This window comes from Nyctereutes procyonoides, unplaced genomic scaffold (assembly GCF_905146905.1).
Source record: "Nyctereutes procyonoides isolate TBG_1078 unplaced genomic scaffold, NYPRO_anot_genome, whole genome shotgun sequence".
Taxonomy (NCBI): Eukaryota; Metazoa; Chordata; class Mammalia; order Carnivora; family Canidae; genus Nyctereutes; species Nyctereutes procyonoides.
The window spans coordinates 13,343,188-13,363,126 of NW_026575146.1; the positions used below are offsets into that span (position 1 = coordinate 13,343,188).

The 19,939-nt window shown below is 43.1% G+C and overlaps 1 protein-coding gene across 4 annotated transcripts in view; it reads left to right on the forward strand.

Moving 5' to 3' along the window:
• The window catches only part of ZDHHC14 (zinc finger DHHC-type palmitoyltransferase 14), a 270,851-nt gene that overhangs the window by 150,715 nt on the left and 100,197 nt on the right, over window positions 1-19,939 (forward strand). For 2 of the 4 annotated variants that reach the window (XM_055310316.1, XM_055310318.1), the window contains exon 2: window positions 8,685-8,857. In XM_055310316.1, coding sequence (XP_055166291.1) covers window positions 8,685-8,857 — 173 coding nt within the window. The remainder of the gene's footprint in view (window positions 1-8,684; window positions 8,858-19,939) is intronic. The other 2 variants (XM_055310317.1, XM_055310319.1) reach the window with 1 other exon arrangement.

Below are 19,939 nucleotides of genomic sequence, written 5' to 3' on the forward strand. Positions count from 1 at the left end.
AGTATCTATTTGATGGTAAAATAATGTTGTCATAAATAATGACAAAACACACTGATTGCATAGTTTCCAGAAACATGGCACCCAGACAACAGTTCCACCCTTCATCAATAAACACCAAACCACAAGTAATTATTTTTTATAAAGTTTTGAGAAGATTGCTAGTAGAAGCAAAAACATTCCTTCTGGGGCACCTGGGTAGCTCAGTTTGTTGAGCATCTGACTCTTGATTTCAGCTCAGGTCATGATCTTAGGGTCATGGAATGGAGCCCTGCATCGGGCCCCATGCTGAGCATGGAGTCTACTTGGGATTCTCTCTCTCACTCTCCCTCTGCCCCTCCTGCCTGAGCCCTTTCTCTTAAAAAAAAAAAAAGACGACGACGACGACGAAGAAGAAGAAGAATGGAAAAAGAAAAAGGAAAGAAAAGATCCCTTCTCATCTTTTGGCAATTAGGTTAGATTTTTCTAATTTTTACCTGGAAAGGCCTCTCTTTACCTCTGACATACAGCAAGGTGACAGTCTATTGTGGGTATTCAGTTACTACAGCCAGAGCCTACCCGCCCCCACCAATGTGCACTGAGGGGAGGGGGGCATGGGGATGGCTTTTCATCAGGTTAGAATTTCTTTGGTCTGGAGCTAAATTAGCTCATTCCTTTCATGTCATGAAAATGCATGCCTTCAGATTCTTGTGTTTTTTTTTCCTCCTGTCACTTTCCCATTGAGCTTTCGGAAGACTAAGATGCTCATAGCCTGTTTTCCACAGGCCCTGGGTTGTATGTAGGTCACAATTCTTCAGATAGAGAGAAGACTCCATTTGGTGTTTATATCTTTGGCAGCTGCATCATCATCTTGTATTGAATCCAGGCCCTTGGGGGAAGGAGTCTTCCTCACAGATGGCACTCAGAATTGTAGATCCCAGTCACAGTTGCTCAGAAACATGAAGGAGCCATTTTCAAGTTGTCTGAGCTCGGCCTAAGAATTTTCTTTGCTGCTTACAGTGTTTCAGCTGCGAAGCCATGCTGGTTGCTCTGGGTTGGCTGGGATTTCCCATTAGTCTTGCCTCCTTCCAGAGCTCTAGCGATCCCTGTTGTGGTCAAGGTCTGCGTACTGCCTTGTCTTTACCAGAAAGACTGCAGATGTTCTCTTCTCTCTCTGAGTGGCACTTGGAAGGTGCCTGGGTAGCACTGATCTCATCCTTTGTGTAGGGGCGTGAATTCTGCTGCTTTTTATAAAGAGTGTTGTCTAAGATTTCAAAGAGAAACTAGACATTGTTCTTTGTCGCACAGGAGCTAGTTGGAAGGGGAACTCTCAAGAGCATCTAGTATTGTACTAAGTTTTACCAACATAAGGAGCTTTGTCTGCTAGGACTTTAGGGCATGGAGGGGTTAGAGGTTCTAGCTAATGCTTACAGGATGCATACATATTGCACACTTGACTCAGCAGTCTAGGGACTCCTTCTCTTGGCCAGGGAAACCTCCTGGACAATGCGGATCCTTAGCACCTGTTTGGAGAAAGGTACTTGTAACTCCCTTACACTTGTACTGAGCAGGCTTGGAAGACAGAGAAATGAGTTCTAGACACAAGATACATTGTTGAGGTTGAGAGTGTGGCTGATTCGACGTTCCTCTTCTTCTCCATGATATTATTATAAAATTCAGTTGAATGAGGCCAGTTCACTTAGTCACTCAGCAAGAATTTTCCAAACACCTGCTCTGCAGTGAACAAGGCCAAGTCTCACTCTCCAGGACCTCCAGTCCAGTCAGGTGCATGGGACATGTCCACCAACAGCCACAGGTTCCACAGACAGAAAGAAGCAAAATATTATGGAGGCTCAGAGAAAGAAGCCATCACTCTTCTTGGAGGTGAGGCAAGAAAATCTTTTCACAAAGTCTTTGTAGGATCTTGAACATTGAGGGTGAGGGCATTCCAGACACAAGGGCTGGGTTAGCAGACACTTGTTTGGGAAGGCCGAGAGGTCATGGATGCTTGAGAAGAAACATGAGCTTAACTTAGCAGGAAAAGGGGAGTCATTGCAGGCTTTGGGGCAGAGAAGTGTGGCCTAGATCTGGCCTCATGGTTAGGGCAGATTGAAGTGAGGGCCTAGCAGATAGAGGGCTGATGGTGTTCCTATTGTCCCCCCAGGCAGGAGAAGCCAAGGAATACAGTACTTGAGGTAATTCTGTGAGATGCCTGCAAGGACAGAATGGGGCTAGAAACTGCACTTAGCCAGCTGGGGAAGAGGCCTAACTAAAAACCAAGTTAGAAGTTTCCACAATTACCTGGGACTGCTATACTTTTAATGATTTGTACAAGCTTTTTTGCCACTTGAAGTGATCAGAGGACTTCCTGTCACCTTCTTCTCATAATCAGGAAAGTCAGAGGACTCACCTAAGTTTTTACTCAGGGGCAGGAGCAGGGGCAGGTGCAGGGGCAGGTTTAAAAGGAAGACCAAAGAAGTTATGGTTCAGAGACATGCATGATTCCTCTAGGTTGGCCAACCAGTTACATGGTTAGGAGAAGGCCTGGCAGGTAGTAGGCATTCACTTGTCAATCAGACTCTTCCTGGATGAGGTCTGAGCCAATCTACACTTAAGGACAAATAACTTAGACCATGATATATTATCTGTGGGATGAGAATGTGCCAGGGCACAGAACATTCAAGTTAAAGACATTGCTTGCTATCTCATTTTGAATGTCACATAATTAGCAGACTAGTGCAGTGGACATCCTTGGTGGGAGATGAGGAGAGGCAGGTGAAGGTGATGAGAGGCCTTGGGAGCTGGCAGCCTGGGGAAATGGGTGGCCCTCAAAGATAACAGCCCCATGTGCAGCACACTTGGGACAATGAGAAACTGTTTAGGACATGGGTTACTCATTAATTGCATCATGCTCTAAGGAGCCCCCTTTAGGACTTGGAGCAAGCAAGCTCTGAGGTCAACCAAGGAACATTTCAGACCTAGAAGGGGAAGACAAATACGCCATAACCTAGGATCTACTAACCCACCTCTCTGGGGGGTTTCCAATAGCACTGAAGTAGCCTTCATCCTTGGAGAAGCCAAATAGAGCTAAATAAATCACAGCTCATGACACCTGTGGTGGATTACATCCTACTGACCAGTGTGCCCCATCCTACTGTCTTGCTGTGTCCTGGGTGCTGCTGCATAATGACTCTTCCAACTGTTTCCTATTCAAACTCATTAACAATGAGAAAGAGGAGAAAACTTGGCCTGAATTTAAATTCTGAAAAATCATCTTCTACACTATCATTTCTCTAACCATTTTGTAAAAAAATAAAATAAAATAAAAAATATATATACACACACACATGGTCCACCTAGAGTAGATTCTTTTAGACTAAAAAAATATATATTTTAGGGTTACTGATTGAAAGCGGCACATGCACCCCGATATTTATAGCAGCAATGTCCACAATAGTCAAATATGGAAAGAGCCCAAATGTCCATTGACAGATGAATGAATAAAGAAGATGTGGTATAGACATAATGAGATATTACTCAGCCATCAAACAATGAAATCTTGCCATTTGCAATGATGTGGATGGAGCTAGAGGGTATTTTGCTAAGTGAAATAAGTTAGAAAAAGATAAATGCCACATAATTTCACTCATAGGTGGGATTTAAGAAACAAGACAGATGAACATAGGAGACAAGAAAAAAAGAGAGGCAAACAAACCATAAGAGACTCTTAGTGACAGGGTACAAACTAAAGGTTGATGGAGGGAGAGGAGTGGGGGATGGGCTAGATGAGCAATGGGGATGAAGGAAGGCACTTGTTATGATGAGCACTGAGTGTTGTATGATGAATCACTAAATTCTACATTTCAAACCAATTTTACCAAAAATGTTAATTAACTAGAATTTTAAAAAAAACTAAAGAGAAAAAATAAAAATAAATCTTTTAAGGCTAATATAAATAGAGATCTATTAGTACCAGGGTCAGTTTTATGCCTTCGATATGGACTGTGTTTATGTCTGATTGAGGTACACTAGCACATTTTCCAGGCTTAATACAATGGTGAGGTTGTTTTTTATATGACAATAAGTGTAACAAAGGTGGTGTCACATTTTATGACACAAATAACTTTTGATGACCCTCTAGAGTTTGAGTTCCTTGCTCTTAACTCCAGGTTGGCATCATAGTCAGAGATTTAATCAAAAGACTTGCAGCAACTGGTCTTTATTACCAGCTCTTCATAGAAGCTCTATGTCACAGTCCAAACATGCCAAACGATGCAATAGACATGTCCTGAGAGCCACCTATCCCTGAAGCCCACTGTATCGCACCACATCGGGATTCAGCCCCCTACGAACTTTTGGATTGTGGCTTTGATTCAGTAGTAAATGTGATTTTGATAGTCACTTTATATTGAATCCCTAAGTGGGGCCATCTTTTAAAATCTTCTAATTGTCCAATTCCTATTGCAAGAAAATGTTCCCTTTACAAATCCAGAATTAGACACTCAGTGGTATTTGCCAGATTATGGTGTCCCTTGTCTCTTAAATGTTTGTTTATTCAACTTGAAGCTTTTCACATTTTTTAGAAAAACTGAAAGCCCATTAAAGGGTATTAATTATGTTAGTATTTGCCAGAAAACACTCGAGGAAAGCAGTGTTTTGGTTTGTTTGTTTTTTTTTTTAATGCAGAGCAAAATCGGTTGTATTTAAAAAGTCTTTTCCATAATTTAACTGAATACTTTCACAAAGCAGAGATCTTTAGGTTAGACAGTCTTGTATTCTGTTTTTTCACAGCAAGTTCTTTATTATTATTATTATTATTATTATTATTATATATTATATATATAATGGGGGTATTATATATTATATAATATATATTTTTTAAATATATATACCACATCTTCTTTATCCATTCATCTGTCAAAGAACACTGTGGCTCCTTCCACAGTTTGGCTGTTGTAGACACTGCTGCTATGAACATTGGGGTGCAGGTGTCCTGTCATTTCATTACATCAGTATCCTTGGGGTAAATACCCAGTACTTCAACTGCTGGGTTATAGGGTAACTCTATTTTTAACTTCTTGAGGAACCTCCACACTGTTTTTTCCAGAGTGGCTGTACTAGTTTGCATTCCCACCAACAGTGCAAGAGGGTTCCCCTTTCTCCACATCCTTTCCAACATTTGTAGTTTCCTGCCTTATTAATTTTCCCCATTCTCACTGGTGTGAGGTGGTATCTCATTGTGGCTTTGATTTGTATTTCCCTGATAGCAAGTGAAGCGGAGGATTTTTTCATGTGCTTATTGCTCATGTGTATGTCTTCTTTGGAGAAATATCTGTTCATGTCTTCTGCCCATTTCATGACTGGATTGTTTGGGTCTTGGACGTTGAGGTTGATAAGTTCTTTATAAATCTTGGATACTGGCCCTTTATCTGGTACATCATTTGCAAATATCTTCTCCAATTCTGTAGTTGTCTTTTAGTTTTGTTGGTTGTTTCCTTCGCTGTGCAGAAGCTTTTTATCTTAAGTCCCAATAGTTCATTTTTGCTTTTGTTTCCCTTGCCTTCATAGATGTATCTTGCAAGAAGTTGCTGTGGCCAAGTTCAAAAAGGGTGTTGCCTGTGTTCTCCTTTAGAATTTTGATGGATTCTTGTCTCACATTTAGATCTTTCAACCAATTTTGAATTTATCTTTGTGTATGGTGTAAGAGAGCGGTCCAGTTTCATTCTTCGGCATGTGGCTGTCGGATTTTCCCAACACCACTTATTGAAGAGACTCCTTTTTCCAGTGGATAGTCTTTCCTGCTTTGTTGAATATTAGTTGACCATAGAGTTGAGGGCCCATTTCTGGGTTCTCTATTCTGTTCCACTGATCTATGTGTCTGTTTTTGTGCCAGTACCACACTGTCTTGATGATCACAGCTTTGTAATACAGCTTGAAATCAGGCAATGAATGCCCCCAGCACTGGTGTCCTTTTCAATATTCCTCTAGCTATTTGGGGTCTTTTCTGATTCCATACAAATCTTAAGGTTATTTGTTCCAACTCTGCAAAGAAAGCCTATGGTATTTTGATAGGAATTGCATTGAACGTGTAAATTGCCCTGGGTAGCATTGATGTCTTCACAATATTTATTCTTCCAATCCATGAGCATAGAATGTTTTCCCATCTCTTTGTGTCTTCCTCAATTTCTTTCAGAAGTGTCTGTAGTTTTAGAGTACAGATCCTTTACCTCTTTGGCTACGTAAATTCCTAGGTATCTTATGGTTTGGGGTGCAATTGTAAATGGGATTGATTCCTTAATTTCTCTTTCTTCAGTCTCATTGTTACTGCCACTGAAATGCCACTGATTTCTGTGCATTGACTTTGTATCCTGCCACATTGCTGAATTGCTGTATGAATTCTAGCAATCTTGGGGTGGAGTCTTTTGGGTTTTCTACATACAATATCATGTCATCTGAGAAGAGGGAGAGTTTGACTTCTTTGCCAATTTGAATGCCTTTTATTTCCTTTTTGTCTGTTTGCTGAGCCTAGGACTTCTAGTACTATGTTGAATGGCAGTAGTGAGAATGAACATCCTGATCTTAGGGGAAAGGCTCTCAGTTTTTCCCCTTTGTGTTGTGTTCCTGATCTTAGGGGAAAGACTCTCAGTTTTTCCCCTTTGGAAATGATATTCGCCACAGCAAGTTCTTTATGTCTGCTGGCTCTCTTTGCTAAATTCACTTTCCTACTCTATAGATGTTCAAAAAGTGTCTAAGTATCTGGGAGTTTGGGCTGGGTTATATTGATGCAGGAATGAGAATGAACAGTTTTTCATGATTTCCCATGAGTCTCATGAAGGGAAGTCAACTGACAATCCAGTGAGCAAAGTGTGACATGGTACTGGTGATGGTTGTTTTGTGCTGTTTCTGCAGGGCAGTTGGTGTGAGAGAGATGAAAGAGTTGTTAGAAATGTCATATATGGGATCCCTGGGTGGCGCAGCGGTTTGGCGCCTGCCTTTGGCCCAGGGCGCGATCCTGGAGATCCGGGATCGAATCCCACGTCAGGCTCCCGGTGCATGGAGCCTGCTTCTTCCTCTGCCTGTGTCTCTGCCTCTCTCTCTCTCTGTATGACTATCGTAAATAAATTTAAAAAAATTAAAAAAAAAAAGAAATGTCATATATTTTTATCTCTCTAAATCAAGTGATCTTCCTGGAGACCACAGTCTGCCTGCCTGGCAGGACAGACCTAGTCATATTGGGGGTCACTCCTCTACCTTCTTAAAGTTGTTGGAGATTCTCTGGGTTCCTCCAGAGCAGATAATTTGGGGGAGGCCTTTGGTCTTCAGGTCATAGTAACCATCCCACAGAGTATATCAATTCACTATCCCTCTTGAAGACCAGACATTCTAACATGCCTAATGTTGGCCTCAGCAAAGGGGATCATGTCCTGTGATCCTCGAGGCCTGTACCTCTTACCAAGATCCCCTTGCCATCATATCAGAGACCTCACCACCTCTTCTGCAAGCACTGCACAGGAATGGGGTGCTAGACCTCCCTAACATTCCCAGGATGGAGCCCCCCTGTCCACCTCCTTGTCTTGAGCAGATCCTTCCTCTCCAGCTCCCTCTCTTTGTTTTGTCTTGAGTGTCTGCATGAGCATCCTCTGATGGGATGGACCATCTAGGAGATGCTTTCCATTCCAGATATTACCATTCTGTGGTTCCATGTTGTGTTTCTTGATGCCCGTGATGAACATGGTGACAACAGACTGACCATGACCATGAACATTGCAGATCCTACCCTCACTCAGCTCCGGGCATTGAGCTGGTTCTCACTCTGCATCTTGCCACCTCTGTGGAACCAAGGGGCCATGACTGATCCAGGGCGGGGTGCTTGGAGCTGCCCTAGTTCCTGGATCCCCAGAGCCTGGCTGGCAGACATTTGTCTCCCTGACTCATCCCTACCCTGGCTGCATATCAGCTCCCAATATTGAAAGACAGTGAGGAGGTTTCATAGAATTGAGTTAGGCCATGTTCTTCAGTTGGTAGCTCACATGCCTTCTGGAAAGCAGGAGTATATTGTATTCTAGCTGCCTAAATTCCATGAAGCCTCTTCAGAAACTGCCTTGCAAGTTCATTTCCATAGGTCATTAACCTCTTTTGAATAGATTAACTCCAAGAGATTGAAAAAATGGTTTCTTGCCTTTTAAGGGTGAATTTGTGGTTCTCAGTTTTTTGGTGTTTTTTTCTCCCCTCCCCCCTACCATGAAGAGTTCATGTTCGCCTCAGGAAGGACAGACTGGGTCTGGTGGAGACGGCTCTTAGCTGGTGTTTCTTTTATTATGTAGTTCCAGGGAAGGGTGGGAAGATCCCACAGATTCATCAGCTCTATTGTCAGTGTGACTCTGTATGTCTTTCACTGACTGGCCAAGCAGGATGACTGCCACTTGCCTGCAGTGTCTTTCCCGAGGAGAATGGTGGGAGCAGAGGGCCTGGGTTACTGCAGCTGAGGAGGGAGGGTTAAATTGTCTGCTAGAGAGCATGACAGACCCCCCCAAATGTAAATGCTTCACACAGATGAATTTTTAATGGAAATCAATTTTGCTCCTTCAAAGAGACTTTTGGCTTCTTGGAAACTATAGACTGCTCACTGTTGATTACTGACATTATGTTTCCTTTCTTTTCCCCCTCCCCTTCCCTACTTCCCCTCCTCCTTTCCACCCTGTTGGCAGCTGCCCGTATCTGGCAGTGAAAATCACCCCCGCCATCCCTGTGGTTGGTGGCATTCTCTTCTTCTTCGTGATGGGGACCCTGCTTCGCACCAGCTTCAGTGACCCAGGAGTCCTTCCGAGAGCCACGCCCGATGAAGCCGCTGACCTGGAGAGACAAATAGGTAACCCCGAAGGTCTGCTCTGCCCTTGGCCTCCAGGTCCTCCCCGCTGGGACTGGGCCACCACTCGGGAAGACAGGCCAGGGTGCCCAGGCAAGAGGGGCAGGCAGGGCGCAGGCCGGTGACACGTAACCTGGGAGTCATCTAGGAAGTTCTTGTTCCCTGGGCGGCAGCTGACCCAAGGAGGAGGTGGGAGGTTAAGTGAGTGGTTGGAGGCAAGGCCAGGATATGCCATCTAGCTGAGGCACTGCCATCACCACACTCTGCTTCCTGATGTTTCTTTGAAACCCAAGCCCCTCTGAGAAGAAGCCTCTGTCCTGAAAGACCCATAGTTGCAGGTGGCTGCTTTCTGTTCCCTTTATGATCATCGTACCTATTGCTGCTTCCCATGATGGAAAGCTGGGGAGATGACATCTTTCTTTACTGTCTTGTTTATCCAGCCTGGGACCCAGAACTTCCTTTATTAAGACAACAAAGATACATACATATATATACATATTCATGATGTATATTGAGATGAATAGCCTTAGTTTTCCTTAGATGTTGCAACCCTGTGTTGAAATTTCCTTAGATACTTAAAGGTAAGAAGTTTACAGCAATCCATTTTAAACACATTAAAACAAACCCTGATCCCTCACAGAGAAAACTTTTAAAGTTCTATTTTGAGTTAAAAAGAGAGCTGCCTCTTGCTCTTAAGAGTTTGCACTTGTGAAAGCATAGCTTTGCAGTGACGTGATGATAATTTGACAACTGGCAGGGGGGCTGTGGTGACTCTGGGTGAACTAAAGCTTAGCGTGAAAACCCACCTGACACTTCCCTCCCTCTGTTCCTCCTACTCTGTGGGCTTCTCTTCCCAGCCTCACTCAGCCAAAAGGCCCCACTTTCCAGTGTCAAGAGATACGAGTGTGGGTCTTGAGAGGCAGCATGTGCTGTGGGCTGCCACACCTGGGTACCAGAGCATGGCTCTGTCCTCTGAACATCTGCTTCCATCCTTCATCCCCACCGTGAGGGAGGAGAGAAGTAAAGGAGTTGATGGTGGGAGTATATGGCAATGGTCTGCTGGGCTGCAGCCTTCTTGTGTCCTGAGGCAGGGAAGCAGAGAAAGGAAGAGTCAGCCAAGGAGAAACAGTCTCTTTCTTAGCCAGTGCATCTTGGGATTTCATGACATTAATTATATATTAATTCATAATTTAAAGCCTTACATTTATAGCATGTGAATCATTTGTAAAGGCCATCCATGGCTATCACGGGATTTGACCCTAGCCAAGCAAGTTTGGGAAGAAGCCTTTATTATAACATCCATTTTGCAAATAAGGATACAGAGCCCGAAAGAGGTTAAATGGGAGAAAGTGGCAGAGCTAGAGCCTTGAACCCTGGTCTCCTCGGTCTCAGCCTTTATTCTTTCCAGGGTGTCTGTCATGGGCCTATCAAAACTGTGTAGTCTGTACCCCCATCACCTTAGCATGCAGCTTGAAAATCCTCTGCTCAAGTGGTGTGCAGAGAGCCTGGCTCTTCACAGGGGCCTTGAAGCATTTTCCTGCTGCGAGCCTATTTTCTACCCCACCTCTTGGTTAGTGCAAGGAGCATTTGTAAAATTAGCAAGATTAGGAACTGGGGATGATAGAGTACCAGTGGAATTCTCTATCATAAATGCAGATTCTAAGAGGCATAGAGTTTCCGTTCATCCTTGTTAATATTTAGGAAGTTGCGTGATTCACTAAAGTGCTTTTTGGGGGGCTTTGAGTTAATAACCTAAGAGTGTTACTTTTTAAACATAAGTATTTTTAAAACTAGCTCTGCCCTATGCCCCAAGAGACAAAGAACCTGTGAAAGTACTAGATGGGGTAAAGGATAAAACCAAATCTTGTTTCAAATGAGGGACAGCTGAGGGTCTTTAGAGACAGGACAAGTGTGGCAGATGTGAGTTACTCTGAACATCCCTTCCCTAAAAGGCAACGAGAAAACTGGACAAAATAGTCACAATAACTTCATGGATTTAGAATTCAGCAGTATTGAGGGGCAGTTATCTGTGAAAATCTGTTGGACTTTGGGTAAGAATAACGGTGTCTGTTGCAGTCCCAGGTGGGGCTGCTCTAATCTCCACCTGAATTCCAAAGGTGAGAAATTTCTACCTGGACAGGGCAGACTCTGAAAACCAGCAGCTTCCCTGTCTGAAGAGCTGATTTGTTTTGGAGTGAAGTATGGAAAAAAATCAGTAACTGAAACTTATATCTTAAGCTAGAAAAAGTGGGGCACCTGGGTAGCTCAGCAGTTAAGCATCTGCCTTCAGCTCAGATTGTGATCCCAGGGTCCTGGGATCAAGTCCTGCAATGGGCTCCCCGCGAGGAGCTTGCTTCTCCCTCTGCCTCTGCCTCTCTGTCTGTGTCTCTTGTGAATAAACAAATAAAATCTTAAAAAAAAAAAACTAGAAAAAGAGCAAACTCAACTCCAGGCAAGCTGTAGTAAGGCAGTAATAAAGATGAGAGTGGAAATAAATGAAATAGAATAGAAAAAACAACAGAAAAACAGTGAGACCAAAAGTTAGTTCTTTGATAAGATGAACAAAATTGACAAATCTTTATACTATCCCCCACCCCTTCCAGAAAAAGAGAGAAGATAGAAATTCCCAAAATCAGAAATAAAAGCAGAGGCATTACCATTGACTCTACAGATATTAAAGGATTTTAACTTTAAGCCACAAATTAGACAACTTAGATGAATGGACAAATTCTTAGGAAGCCACAATTACCAAAAGAATGACTCAAAAAGAAATAGAAAAGCTGAAGAAACCCATAACAAGTAAAGAAACTGGCTGTCCATATGTAGAAAGATGAATTTGAATCCTTACTTCACACCATACACACAATTTAATTCAAAATGGATCATAAACCTAAATATAAGAGCTAAAGCTGTAAAACTTCTGAAGGAAACATTGAGAGGGTTTTTATGACCTTGGGTTAGGCAAAGAGTTCTTACATAGGCGTGCCTGGGTGACTTGGTCAGTATGGGGCTGGCTTTTGATTTGGGCTCAGGTCATGATCTCAGGGTCCTAGGACTGAGCACCACATTGGGCTCTTTGCTCAGCACAGTCTGCTTGAGGATTCTCTCTCCCTCTCCTTCTGCCTGTGCCCCACTTGTGCTCATGTGCTCTCTCTCTCCTTCTCTCTCTCTAAAAAAAATCTTTTTTAAAAAAGTTCTTACATAAGGGATCCCTGGGTGGTGCAGCGGTTTGGCGCCTGCCTTTGGCCCAGGGTGCAATCCTGGAGACCTGGGATCGAATCCCACATCGGGGTCCCGGTGCATGGAGCCTGCTTCTCCCTCTGCCTGTGTCTCTGCCTCTCTCTCTCTCTCTCTCTCTGTGACTATCATAAATTAAAAAAAAAGTTCTTACATAGATACCAAAAGCGTGATCTGTAGAAAGAAAAAGATAGTAAATTGGAGTTCATTAAATTAAAGACTTCTGTGCTTCAAAAGACACCATTAAGGAAATAGAAAGAAAAGCCACAGACTGGGAGAAAGTATTTGCACATCATATATCTGATAAAAGTATCTTGTACTTGTATCTAGGATATATCGAGATCTCTTACAACTCCATAAGACAAACAACCCAATTAAAAATGAGTAAAGGATTTGAACAGAACAGACATTTTTCTAAAAAAGATATATGAATGGCCAATGAATACATGTAAAGAAGGAAATGCAAATCAAAACCGCAATGATGTACCACTTAACACCCACCAGAATGGCTTTAATCCAAAAGACTGATGATAACAAATGTTGGTGAAGATATGGAGAAATTGGAACCTTCATGCTGGTGGGGATATAAAATGCTATAGCCACTTTGGAAAACACTTCCTTAGAATTCCTCAAGAAGTTAAGCATACATTACCATATAACCTGGCAAGGCTATTCCTAGATATTTATCCAAGAGAAATGAAAACCTATGTCTCTGATGTGCATTGTACCTAATACCCCCAAACTGGAAACAACCCAAATGTCCATCGGTAGTCAAACTGATGAGCCCCACATGGTGCAGCCACACAGTGGAATACCAGTAAGTGATAAAAAGGAGCCTAGTGTTGACATGCGCCGAAGCATAGATAAACGCTAAGCAAAAGAAGCCAGATCAGAAGGCTACATACTGTGTAGTTCCATGTGTATGAAGTGTCCAGAAAGGACACATCTTTAGAGTCAGAAAGCCAACGAGTGATTGCCAGGGCTGGGGACAGGAGTGAGGATTGCTGCACTGGGACATGAGAAAACTTGCCAAAATGGTGAAAACAGCCTAAGATTGGACTGGGATGCTGGCAGCACAATCCAGTACATTTATTAAAGGTCACGTTATTGCATACATACTTCGGAAGGATAACTGTTAGGTTTGTAAATTATAGCATAATAAAGCTGTCCAAAAACAGAGGAGGAGAGGAAAGGAAGAGGAGGAAGATGGAGCAGAAGAAGAGAAAGGGGCCACTCGCTTCTAGTTATATGACATTAGACTAGTTGTAAAATGGGAATAAGGACACATAGCCTATAAGATCAGTGCAGTAAATGGTTGGGGTTTTTGTTTTTGCTTTTGTGTTTTTAAGAAAAAGTTCTTCTCTTTTCCCACCCAGCTCTCTCCTCACCTTCCACATAAGTGGACTGTCCTAAAAGAATTCATCACCTGACACATGATCGGAATAAATGGCAGAGCTAGTCTAATTCTTTATTAGGAATCCTCCCCTGTATTACTTGGCTGTGGAGAATAAGATTATGTCTCAATGAAATCTTAGCACATTTATTTTGTGCAATCTAACTGAGGAAGGAAAAATGGAAATTAGAAGCAGAACCTTCTTATGATTAGTTATTAATTCTAATTATCTGTAGTGGATCTCTCCTTATAGAGGTCCATGATAGCCGCTTGAAACCAGCCATCTGAGTAATGAAGTGAAGCCGTGCCAAGGGTGGGACCAGCTTTCCCGTCTTCAGATTTCTGGGGTAAGGGGGTAGGTGATGAGGAAGAGGGGGAAGCTCTGTGCCTCAGAGTCTGTTACAAGTCTCCTGAAATGCCTTACCCTTCTTTTTTTCTGAAAGGCCTTTCCAGATTAGTTAACATTGCAGCTAAAAAGACATCCAGGAATGGCAGAGAGAGGTCTCCCTGGGGTCACTGGAGTCCTGCTTGGAAATGTGACACTTTGAAAACTCCATTTTTTTTTTCAGTTTACTCAGGGATGGTAAGATACTAAGCAACTGATTTGGAGTTAGATAAAAGTGATGAGACACCACATTATAAATCACCAGATCAACGCATTTCAAGTAGGGAGAGACCTTTCCAGGGATCAGAATGGGGGAAAGCAGTGGGTCTGCCTCTTTGCTTTTCATTACACATGTTGTCTCTTCCCATCCCTCAACAGTCCTGAGGACCCCAGACAGGAAGTCCAGGAGGAGCCGAAATGTGGACTCAGCTTGTTGGGCTCCAAAAGCAAGGCTAGTTATTTAGGAAATTCTCTCCCCATGTCACGGTCAACCTGACACCACAGAGTTCTCTGATACGCAGGATCTGTGGAAGAAACATGATAAATTGATCAGAGCTTAAATGGTAGCTTGGTGAAGGGGGAATCAGATCAAAGGAAGCAGGGTGGTCTTCAAAAAACTCACCTGTGCTGTGGCAGTGGCACAATTAGATGATTACTCTGCTGGACGGAATGGGCCCGTGGGAGTCTCCCTTCTGTTTCTGTCTCTGTCTCTGTCTCTGTCTCTGTCTCTGTCTCCCCTCTTGCTCTCCTTTCCTCTCTCAATTCCTCCTGTCCCTCCTCCTTCCTCCTTCCCTCCTCCTCCCCCTCTTTCTTCCCCTATTCCTCTCCACTCCTCATCCCTAACCCCTCCTCCTCCTCTCCCCCTTCTCTGCCCCTCCTCCTCCTCGTCCTCCTCCTCTCCCTCCTCCTTCCCCTATTTCTCTTCCTTTCCCTTCTCCACCCTCCCCTTCCCTCCTCCTCTTCCTCTTCTTCTCTTTCATCCTCTACCCCCCACTCTTTTGGTCAGATTCTCATCAGCAACTTTTCTTCTAGTACACAGAACCGATCACCATTTCTAAGATGAAAGTTTATCTTTCATCATTTCCTAAATTAATCCTTGGACTGGACATCCTCTAGATGAGATGTTTAGGAAGCAGGGCAGTTTCCTGGTCCCGAGGAAACACCAGCCCACCAGCCCTGGTTCTGCACCATCCCACATAGTGCAATTCCTGGGAAGAGTTCCATGGGAACAGGATGTTTTCATACCCCTATTTGACTTGCTAGAGTTTTTTACCCCTGAAACATCTTAATTCGGTGTTTAAGAGTGGAAAGTTTTAATTGGAATTTTAACAACACTGATGGATTTTTGTTGCAGAAAATACTTTCTGAGAATACATTGATCCAATTGAAGACCTAAATCAATGTTCTCTATTGTAAAGCTACACTATTTCCAAGTTTTTCCCATTTTCATTTTTATTTGACTAAAATTATTTTAATAGAAGTAATTTCTTTTCCGCATAAAATTTATAGTTAAGAGGTTTTTTTTAATTGATCAGGGTTTTTGTATCATAAAAGTTGCCATTATGAATTTTCTTACGGAACCGTTACTTCTACTAAGACAGATTTTCCTGGTGATTTAATAATTTTTTGAAGTCAATACTGATTTCCTTTTGTGAATATTCACCATAAAATATTCATTGGTAATATTCAGCATAAAATTGTTTCAAAATGTGATCGTTTCATCTACTTTTGGCCTCATGATTAATCTAGTGTCTTTGATCTGTAATTAAACCTTTCTGACACTTTGCATCACTTCACATACTATACACTAGGTGCCCACAGTGTAGAACATACCAAAAAAAAAAAAAAGAGGCAGGGCCACTGGTAGTTAATTTGCTTGGCTTTTGCCAGTTTTCTTTTCAGAAAGTGGTATTTTCTGACCCTTCCCCCAGATCTTGTTTGCATCTCCTTGCTCACCTCCAAAATTACCCCAGCGTACCCCTGTGTGTAATTGTTATTTGCAGTGGACATTTTTGCATTTCACAAACATTCTGCTAGGCCTAGAAACTCTGTTTGGACTTGAACTACACCTGCTGGTGTGGGATTCCTTCTACCTCTGCCATCGTCTCTCCCCTTCCAGTAACCATGATGCCACTTCATCAGCTTTGGGACTTTCTCTCCCATGCATCAGTCTAAGCATTACCTGTGCCCATTACCATAAAATATTCTCTGTGCTTTTTCTGTAAAGCAATTGGTTTGTTGACCCATGAGGAAAGCTAGGGTAATATGAATAGCTACTTTTCATTGAGTGTTTCTCTTGTGCCAGATATCATGCTCAGCTGTGTCCACATCTGACCTGTATACTCACAGCACCTACTCCGTGGTGTTTAGACACTATTGTCCTTATTTTATTCACAATAAGCCAGTGCTCAGGAAGGAAAGTGATTGGCCAAAGGTCATTTGGCCAGAGCTGGGAAGGAGGCCCATCTGCTATCACCCCCTATGCTTTTAATCACTGCTCACCATCTTGCTGATTTGGGGAGCCAGGCCCTGAGCAAGAGATTTCTGGTCTTACTAGAGCAAGTAGCACTTCCCATTTCCTTTATGTTATTTTCTCTTCCTCAGACTGTCTACATCATCTAGCTTTCCTGTCCCGTTGGCTGACTCCTCCATCACATTCATAGCCTAGAAATAGAGAGGTGTGTCCAGCACGTCATGGCTACAGGGCCTAATTCTCAAATCCTGGGCCCAGCTGGGTGGAGAAAGTAGAACTTAAGGGAAAGTCCAGACAGTCTAACATCCGTCTTGAAACTGTCTGCAGATATAGGGACCTTTTGGGACTCTCACTGATGTCCAGATGTCCTGTGATGCTTATGAATGACTTAAGGGAAGGGGGGGAGCAGGGTGTCCCACCATGTCTGAAATATATTCTGGAAGAGACAAGGCATTTGAAGAAAATGACATCCTAGGAATAAAACAAAAAGTAGATTCTTTGTTTGAAGGAAAATGCTAGAATCATCTAGTGTGTACAGATGCCAGGGAAGGGTAGGCAGCGATTCTCCCACACCAACACAGGGTGGCAACTCAGAATGTCAAAATTCCTGATTGTCTCTTTAAAAAAAAAATCCAGCCTGGGAGAGCTGGGAACCAGATGTCACAATTCAAAATTGTGGTATTTGGGGAAATACCACAAGATTTTGAAGGCTCTAGTTCTGAGGGAAGGAAGGAGCCGGAGATTTTTGTTTTTCCGAAGGATTTGGGAGGATGGGTGTTTTTCATCCAGGATGTTCATTGAAGCCTATATTATTTCTTCTTCCTGTAGAAACCCAAACTTGTGGGAATGTACCATGTGTTGGACCTGAGGCCAGTTTCTGATGTAAACATATTCACTTGTTTGTGAGGTTAGGACATTTTTCTGTGATGGTTGGGGTAGAGAATTATAATGACAGAGAAAAGCAGCCTGCAGCTCCCCTCTTCTGGGGATGCCCTTTACAGAATTGTCTTCACTGTGCTCCAGATAGCTTTGTGGGTGGCCAGTAGTATTTCCCTTCTTTTTACGGGAAGAGAAACTGAGCCAAGGGGAACTATTGCACTTGCTTAGGTCACACTTTCTTGTCCCCTCTGCACTGTCTACCAATCTGAATTCCTAAATCTACATAGCTATTTTGGTGACCTCTGTACTTTCCATCCTGAATCCACTGGGTGTCTCTTAATATAATAAAGCTCAAGAAGTTGAAGGTTTGACTTACATAAGTGTACATATGTACAGATTTGGAATCTCTTCTAGAGAATTAATGAACCCTCCCTAGAAGCAACGGTATCACTTCATTGCAGATGAGAGGAAATGACTCTGTCTCTCTCACTGCACAAATGTCACATTCTTTAGAGTCTGTTAAATCAGCAAAATGATGGCACAGAACAATGTTGACATGCTTTGCTGGAAGGAAGGAAGGAAGGAAGGAAGGAAGGAAGGAAGGAAGGAAGGAAGGAAGGAAAAGAAAAGAAAAGAAGAAACATACTCTAATTGTAATCAGTTCTCATACGCAAGGCTGTGAAAAGGGGAAAATCCAGATGATGAACTAACCAGGGTGAGGGAAAGGTCAACTGCAAGAGAGCAGAGAAAGCCAGAAGCTGCAAGGATGGGAAGGAAAGGCTCAAGTGGCACGAAAAGGATGGAAAAATTGAGACCATGTGGTTTAAGAAATGGCCAAAGGAAAGAGCAAGGGTCTGGCACATGTTTGTGGAAATTAGAGGCTCACCCTTCCCCATCCAGGGGCACTGAGATCCACAGATCCTGGTTGATGAAAGAGCTTGGGGAACCCACCTCCCAGATGGATTTCAGGTAGGCTGGTCCTCAGCAATGCTCTGAGCTATAGAACATTCCCACTTAAAGGGACCTCAGCAATTGTGGAGATCATCCTGGGCAACTCCTTCAGCTTGCAGACAAGGAAACTGAGGCTCAGAGAGAGACAAGTACTAATATCTATCATTTGACTCTTTTGCTTCTGAAGGCAAATCCCTAAATCCTTGCTACACGAAGAGAAGTCCGTAGAGGAGCAACATCAACATCTCCCCGAAGCTTATTAGAAATGCAGAACCTCTGGCCCGATTCCATGCACTGACTCGGAATCTGAATTTTTAACAAGATCCTGAAAGCCAAGAAGCTCCATGAAGCCTCTCACTCCCACCTGGGGCCCTGGGGACCAGACTGTTCCTCTCCATCAGTCAGCTGTCTGCTTCCCCTCCTCTTAAGCTCCCAGGACTGCCAGGTTTTCAGGAGTTTAGCTAACTACAAATTCATGTACTTTGAGCATTCGGTGTAGTAACCTCCTTGCAGTGCCTTTAAGTGGCATCTTTTCCCTTATTAGTACTTATAAATGATAACTGTATGATAAATACCTCCTCCTTTGAGAGTGCTTTACAGATTCCAAAGTCCCTAGAGGTTTTTTTTTTTATTTTTTATAATAAATTTATTTTTTATTGGTGTTCAATTTGCCAACATACAGAATAACACCCAGTGCCTAGATGTTTTTAATATCAGTAAAGCTCTGGAGCTAAGGTGATTGAACCTGCATCCCAGCTCTTCCACTTGTGTGACCCTGTGAAATGTTTTAACTTCTCTGAGCCTCGATTTTAGTGCATATAAAATAGACCCACTGAGTGCAAAGGTCCATTCCAGTGTTATCATCCTCTGAGTCTAGAAATAAATCCTTCCTCCTCCTGGGCTTGACCATGAAAATCCTGGAACCAAAATATTCTAGAAGGTTATTTAGCCTGTTCAACTACTTAAACAAGAAGGATGACCTATTCTTCGAATAATTTTAGAGTGCAAAGCTGCTCGCACGCCTGTGTAAATTCAACAAGTAAACTGTAGGCGCCACAAAATAAGAGATATTTAAATGACTCACTGGAATATTACTATCATTATTGCTTTAGTGTCCTTGGGAGGATTAAGCAAAATGATTGAACAATAGCTCTTCTGAGTAAGGGAATGAGTCAGTCAATAGGATTTAGAGGGAAGTCAAAGAGAAGGCACCTCATCCAAGAATGGGCAGGGCATGTTCCTCCAAACCGGCTCCGGAACTCAATGGGGCCCCACTGGTGAGTGTGCAGGGCATGAGGCGGAGGGGAGTACAAGCATGGCTTTTCAGGAAAAAAATCCCGCTGGAGGAGGTTAATCAGAAGAGGGGGCAGGCTCTTTGAGCCTGGAAGTGGGAGGCATTTTCTTATTACAAGTGTTAGAGTAGCATGAAAAGCAGCTCAGGGATAAAAGGAAACAAAGCACCCAGTGAGGAGAGAGGAAATGGACCGGGGTGAGGAGGCGGGGGCGGGGCTGGGCTGGGAGGAGCTGAGGCTGAGCAGGTGCAGCAGGGCAGGGAAAGGATTAGCAGCCCCGCGGGGCAGGAGAGAGGATTTAGAGAGCCATTGCTAGGGTCAAAGAAGCAGTAGGCACTCCGTGGAGTTTTCCTAAGAAGAGCTTTACTCTCTCTCTCTCTTTTCTTTTCTTTTAAACAGCCTAAGGAGCCATCCCACATTCTGCTTCATATAACATCTGCATGTTTTGAGTGTTTTGTGGCTGGAGTCAACACTAGGGATCTGACTT